The 7,500-nt window shown below is 40.1% G+C and overlaps 1 protein-coding gene across 1 annotated transcript in view; it reads left to right on the forward strand.

Annotated features, from left to right (window-relative positions):
* Positions 1-1,164: 1,164 nt before the first annotated feature.
* Positions 1,165-7,500, forward strand: part of shank1 (SH3 and multiple ankyrin repeat domains 1) — a gene marked incomplete at both ends in the record, with an annotated part of 59,819 nt that continues 53,483 nt past the window's right edge. Inside the window, 2 exons of the mRNA XM_080043581.1 lie at positions 1,165-1,249; positions 2,048-2,496. Of these exons, the coding sequence (XP_079899707.1) occupies positions 1,165-1,249; positions 2,048-2,496 (534 nt within the window). The remainder of the gene's footprint in view (positions 1,250-2,047; positions 2,497-7,500) is intronic.

Genomic DNA, 7,500 nt, shown 5'->3' on the forward strand with positions numbered 1-7,500 from the left:
GACTCTATAGAATACCAGTCAAATGTATCACAGTGGTGCTCTCCTCACAATCTTATTCCAATGATACAACCTGTCACAGTACGATTGCTCAGTGTAGAATAGTGATATGTGTCAGAGCTTCTGAAGGTTCAGTCATCTGTAGGAACATCTCAAGTGTAACAGCAAAGAGGAGGATGTGTAGTGATGTCTGGTGAAAGTCTGGAAGATGAAAATGAACAGCACAAGTGGGTTCATTTCTAGATGAAGTGTAAATAGTATGATGTCATTGTGTGGAGAGGGTAACAGTGTTGGGGAGGGGAGGAGTGATTTCCATGGACTGAAACTAGCCCTGCGTTCCAATACCCATACTTCCCTATTATTTAGTATGCCAGAAAGAGATTTAGGATGTCCCAATACAGTACATGCACGTCAATTGCAGTATGCCAAAAATACCTAGATGCCCCACTAACACTAATTGCATTTTGCAGTATTCGTCTTTATTTTTTTTACATTTCTCGACATCATGAAAAAAAATCTTCCTAATCTGATTTTTTTCTCTCTCCTGTGGCCCTAAAACTCTTCTGTACTTTAGTATGTATGTAGTGTAGTAAAAAGAAAGAGTATGTGATTTGGAACGCAGGGTAGTAGTAAGGAAAATATGAGTAAGGGAGAATAACTACTTGTGTAACTGAAGCAATGTGTTCCCATAACGATTGCCGTGTTACAGGCAACTTCCATTCTTAACACTCTTGAAAAGTGAAACTGAGAAGTTAGGATGGCTGAATGAATGGATATCCTATATTTAGGAGACTTAAAAAAAACAAGATTTTGGGCAGTTATGATGCTTCTGTAATACACTTTTCCTAACTTGAATTGTGACAGGAAAATTGACTCAGGAAGTGTTAATCTGTAATAATGGCTATTATCATATATCAGGTCCTTACTCTATTTACCATGGTTACCAAACAGTTAAGATAGAATTTGCATGTCAGGAAGTTTTCTGTAATACGGCCAGAAGGATATGTTCGAGGGATCTACTTTTAAAGAAGTATTACGTAGTTTTTCTGTGTCTCTGTTTTGATCGTGTCTTCTCTGTCCTCCTCCCCTTAACAACAGTGTCTCCATGGTAATGATCATGATGGTGTTGCCACTGGTGTTGCCATCGGCGCCGGCGTCTCTGTCGCCATGACGATGCCCTTCAGCCCTCTGTCCAGCGACGACGAGCAACAGCAAAGGATGCTGGGAAACAACAACCGACATCTGTATCCAGGTAACACATCCAAAAACGGTTAATTTTAGTCTAAAACGTGATAATGAATGAACTTGAATGTTCTTAAAGTCAATACTACTCTGTATACACAACCCAGTCTCACAGTGAATAGCTACGTTGGTCCACACAGCATAAAACACAGTAGTTTCACAGAAACGGCCTTTAAATTGTGAGTTAGTTACGTTTCCCCCCCTATTAATTTCTAATGGACAGCGTAACCTACATGTCACGTGCCTATCGAAACATGGCGGCCACAGCTTTCATTATGATAGGTTTTTAAGATAGATAAGCTATTAAATGCAGGTTCATGATAATATGTATTGTAATAATATATGTATTTTACCTTCATAGTCTTCACTCAGGGAATGTATAGGATGCAGTTTGATAGTTATCTTGAATGTTCTAAAAGTTAACACCAATCTGTGTTCAAGAATATTCATGTTAAAGGTGCACTATGCAGTTTCTTGGAGGGGGTTTGTTTACATTTGCAGAGCCTCCAGTTAGTTTACAAAACACATTTACTCTACATGTAATTCTTAGTATTGAATAATTATATCATAAATCAAAAGAAAATGACTTTGATGCCCCTGAAACCAAACGTATGACTATAATATGTTTGTAAACCAAATTGTGGGCCCTGCTGCTGTAAACAACAACAGCGAAACTTTTCAGGAAGCTTTCTAACTTCAAACTATTTGAGGAAAGTTTGTTTATTCAGTTATGAGAATATACATTAGAAAATGTTCACTTCTCTTGACACACCAAAAGTTATATACTGCACCTTTAATCTCTATCAAGGGGCCGAGGACGAGGAAGAGGAGGAAGAGGAGGAGGAGGAAGAGGAGATGGAACTAGGAGACGATCGCCGTGACGACCAGGAGGACGGAGAGAACGGAGAGCTGGAGCTAGAAGGAGAGGAGGAGATGGAGCAGGAAGTCAGGTTGATGCGCGGCGGCCTGAGACAGTCTGCCAAACAACTGGCAGGACGGCCCGCAGACAGACAGGCGGCCCGGGCCGGTAACCCTGGGCACGCCACAAACCCTTATTCATCAAACCCTAATGCTAACCCTAACGCTAACCCTAACCCTAACCCGGGCAACGCACACACACAGACGGCGGGACACAACCACACACAGCAGCAGCAGCAGAGGAGGCTGAAGGAGAGAGGCTCCGGGGCGGTCCCATCTGAAGACGCTCACATCGCCATGATGGTGTTTAGGATCGGCATCCCGGATATCAAGCAAACGGTACGTGATGTGGAGGTGTACACACATACATAGCAGACAGACAGACAGACAGACAGAAGGACCCACACACACACACACACACACACACACACTCACTCACTCACTCACTCCTCTGAGAAGTCCACAAACAACAGAAAACAGTTGAAATGTTGGCGTAAGGCTGTAAAGTTGGTCCATTCTGTGCTACTGTAGAAACATGGTGGTGCAACATGGCGGCCTCCATGAAGGTAATAAAATAAACAACGGCGATTACACACTAATTAAAACATACTTTTGAATATTATATTCAGATTCTACCAAGTCTATTCAGTACAAAACAACACACTGCACCTTTAATAAAACGGTGCCTTGATAAAAGCATGCGGTGGAAAAGCCATTTCTTGCGTGACTGGTTCCAGGTTTTGAGGTCGTCTCCAATCCTGATCCCCATTGCTCTCCATTTCCCACATGCCATCTTGCATCACATCAGATGCTAAACCTTCCATCAGAAGTGTGTCTAAGCTAAAGATACAGCAGCCTCCATGTTGGTTCAGTGTGTATGTGCCTCATGCCTGCTCTCTCCCACTCATCGAAGAATTAGACGCTTGCCAGACACCCAACAGGCAATGTTTTCTGCATTTTTGTGTGTTTTTTCCAAATAGTGAATCATGAGTAGTTACTCAATCGTTCTGGTAAATTGAATTATGGAAAGCAGCAAAAAAAATGAATAAATAAATAAGATCTTTCTAGCAGAGACCTGAGGCTGCATCAAATTGTTTGTTTCTTGTGTGCTGATGATAAAGAAAAAAAACATTAGACGGAGAGATTTGGATTCAGGCTAAACTAGACAGCTTTTGTATTCCGACATACAGAAGGACATATCCCTCAGACATTAGCGCTCTCTCTTTTCTATTAAGCTATGGAGGCCTCCGTGACATGCCGGCTTTATGAATCATCAAGCAAGAGAACAGAACTGCAAATGAACTAAATGTATTTGAAAGTGCCTTGTGTGTGTGTGTGTGTGTGTGTGTGTGTGTGTGTGTGTGTGTGTGTGTGTGTGTGTGTGTGTGTGTGTGTGTGTGTGTGTGTGTGTGCGCCGGACCATATATATATATTTTTTTATATTTCCCATCTAAACAGTGCTCTATAAATGCTTTGCTCAACGCTTCTTCCTCCCTCTAGCTTGCCTTGTGATTTATTATTGATCTGTGCATGGGTGTTTTCAGTAGTGTGTGTGTGTGTGTGTGTATGTGTGTGTGTGTGTGTGTTTGTGTGTGTGTGTGTGGGAGTGTGTGTGAGTGTGTTACTGTGTGTTACTGTGCGTGTGTGTGTGCGCGCAGGAGTGTCTGTGTGTGTGTGTGTGTGTGTGTGTGTGTGTGTGTGTGCGCGTGTGCGTGTGTGTGTGTGTGCGTGTGTGTGTGTGTGCGTGTGTGTGTTACTGTGTGCGTGTGTGTGGACCCCCAAGTGCACTTGATTCAGTGTTTTTTCAAATCCAAATCATAAATAATTTACCTCCCCACTATTTATTTTAACAAATCGGCATCAAAGTTTAATCTACAAAAAGGCGGGTAAATGGGAATGCTCACTCAAGCACGGGGTCAAAACCTTTAGAAAACTGCTTGACGTTCACACAAAGATACATAGAATAGATAGAGGTAGAGAGTGGTGCGTACTGCATAGACAAGAGGGAAATAAAAGGCTGAGACAGTGGCTCCAATCCCTTTACTTCCTTGCTTTTTAGTATGGTGGAAAAAGATTTGGGATGTTCCAATACATATGGTCAGATTTAGTATGCCTTAAAAATACCCAGATTTCTACTACATTCGTTCGTGATTTTTTTGCGTTGAAATCAGCATGCTTTTTGGGGCGAATCTGACCCACAATCCAGTGCGCACCTGAAGTTACATCACATAGACTGAGACTCCATATGAAAACAATCAGTGATGCAACGGATATAAAATGAAGAGGCAAGATCAAGGCGCAATGTCAGGATGAAATAAATAACTTAAAGTATGTCCCAATTTTATGCCTACTGCATGCTGACTAGATACTTTTTATGATCAGCTGTAGTATGCAGAATCGAAAAATAAAGAGTATGTGGTTTGGAACGCAGGGACAGTGATGAGGATAGATGCACATGCATAAAAGCAGACGGAAATAAACTAAAATTGGAATGAGATTGAAGTCCCTATGAATAGAAATAGAAATTGATGTTGTCTTTCTAAGCGGACTTCAAGCGGTGTGTTACGTAGATCTGTCTCTATTTTTAGATGAAACCATGTTCATGTAATTTAGAATTGAAAAGTTCATTTTTTTTTTCTAAATTTGATCCTTGCCAGGGTGAAACAACTGAAACAGCAGTTTAACCATTATAACTAAACTAATAGAGTAGCATTTGTTACATTTGCTTTGTCAAGGAGATCAACATATAATCATGGCACTTTTGAAGTGTTTTCAGATCAGGCAACAAAATCAAATACAAACGGTCACAGTGGGAGTCTTCTAAAAGGAGAGATTTGTACGCACATTTCTGTTCATAAAAAGATTTTTGTGAAAAGCAAGGAGGGGGGGAATATTGAATGATGAAGGTGCATTTTTAAAATGAAACAGTCAAGGTCTTGACACCTTTTAAAAAGCTTTCTTCAGTTTCAATATTTATTTTTTTAAATTCTTATTATTTCCCTGACTAAAACAGACTTATGAAAGGTTGTCAAGTGAGTGCCCTGTTTGTCAAAATATGTCCAATTATGGATACAACTGACAGGAATAATAATAATTATTATTATTATTAATAGACATAATAATAATAATAATTAATATAATAATAATTATTATTATTATGTCTGGCTGATAAATGTGTGTAAAGCTGAATTTTTCACTGTAAAAATGATCCAATATATCGGTTTAACTGCCTAGTATTCCCTGTGATCTTAACTCTCTTATTTCTTTGGTTCAAATGTCTGACCAGAGCAGCTACACTAACGCACACAGATAAACATTTACATATGAAAGAACTAAAACATGACCTTACAGACTCCCTGCCAACATTACTGACTCAGTACATATTGTTTCACTCTCCAAGGACATGATAGCTATAACCCTCTATCGCTGTGACATTTATCCAGTCTCTCTCTCTCTCTCTCTCTCTCTCCCTCTCCATCTCCCTCTATCTCTCACTCTCTCTCTTTCCCTCTCCGTCTCTCTCTCTCTCTCTCTCTCTCTCTCTCTCTCCCCCTTTCTCTCTCTACGCCAAAAATCATGGCGACCAATATCTGACCTTCTTAAAAAATTCCTTTTTTATTCCTCTATTATTATTGTGGCCAGTTTGGAAGATGGGCAAACAAATCAACAATTTGAAAAATGCCTTGACACTCAAACCAAAATTGTCCTAAAGACCCGTACCTTCAATTTACAAGTCAAAAATAAACTTTTGCATAATGTTTAAATGACTAAGTGTCCAGGCAGGCATCCCACTAATATACTTCCTCTTGTCTTATGTAACGTCCCTTCACTCTCCCAGTGCATCCGGTCTGTCCTACATGTCGGCTAATTCACCCTCAATAAACTTTAATTGCTCGTTAATCGTTCCTTAATGAGACCAGGGAGGGACTGTAGCACACACATGTAGGTGTTATGAATGGAGTGAGGGACGCAAGAGCCCTCGCACACACAAATACAGAGAGTAAACACTAACACACACACACACACACACACACACACACACACGCACACACACACACACACACACACACACACACACACACACACACAAACACACACACACACACACACCGGCTATTAGTGTTATAGCTATATTTTTTGGGGCAGAATATACTGTTTGTAAGGGATAATGTATAGCAAACGGGTCACTTATCATTTCCGGTTTGCTGTGATTGACCAATCAGAAAGCAGCATTCATCAGTGCCTTGTAATAAGTCTTGTATAACTTTATTTCGGATCTTTATCAATCAGTGATGAAATAATCGAATTTGATGCAGTTTTGATACAGATTTCCTTCAGCAAATTGGCTCTGATACGGCCGTTAATGTGATGGCTCCAGTGGGACTGAGGCACATCAGTTGCAGTTAATATTGGAGAAATGGCCCTAGAGTTTAAAGTATATTTGTGGGGCTTATACCGATATTTTATATTAAAATTTAACATAATTCATTAACTTTTACGATGGTTGACATTAAAATGCTGCTATCTTGCATCAGTAATACACGTATAATATCCAATTGTATAACACTTACAGGAGTAATACTTCTGCTTCATGAGTTATTTTAATTATGAGTATTTATTTTCATACTTAACATACAGTTTGCTAGAAATACCAGCAAACCGTATGTTTAGTCTGTAATGGAATATTTACGCATGCAGTGCTTTGTTTTACTCAATCAATGGATCTATTTACTGCCAGCAATACACACACACACACACACACACACACACACACACACACACACACACACACACACACACACACACACATATATATATATATATTTTTTTTTTTGCCACCACTTTTTTATGACTTACTGTGCAAAAAGATAACTATTGTAGAGGCCAAAGTTGCATATATCTGAAGTTTTAACAGCATTGTCATGGCGTGGTTCACACAGAATTATGTTTTTCTACCCAATGTAATCTAGTTCTAACCATAGATAGTATATAAAAGGTTCTAACCTACAACTTTACCCACCCAGTGACTTACTGGTGTCTGATTAAAAATGTGCGGTTACATTAAATCACTAGTGTGCACAGTGACAGCGAGGTCACAACACGTCGGTTTGACTCTGTAACAGTAGGAGGTCAGGACAGTTTTGTGTTCAGGTTTATTACATCGTCAACCTCACACACACACACACACACAGACACACACACACACACACACACACACACACACACGCACACACACACACACACACAAACACACACACACACACACACACACACACACACAGACACACACACACACACACACACACACACACACACACACACACACAGACACACACACACACA

This window comes from Ammodytes marinus (assembly GCF_949987685.1).
Source record: "Ammodytes marinus genome assembly, chromosome: 16".
NCBI classification, from domain to species: domain Eukaryota; kingdom Metazoa; phylum Chordata; class Actinopteri; order Uranoscopiformes; family Ammodytidae; genus Ammodytes; species Ammodytes marinus.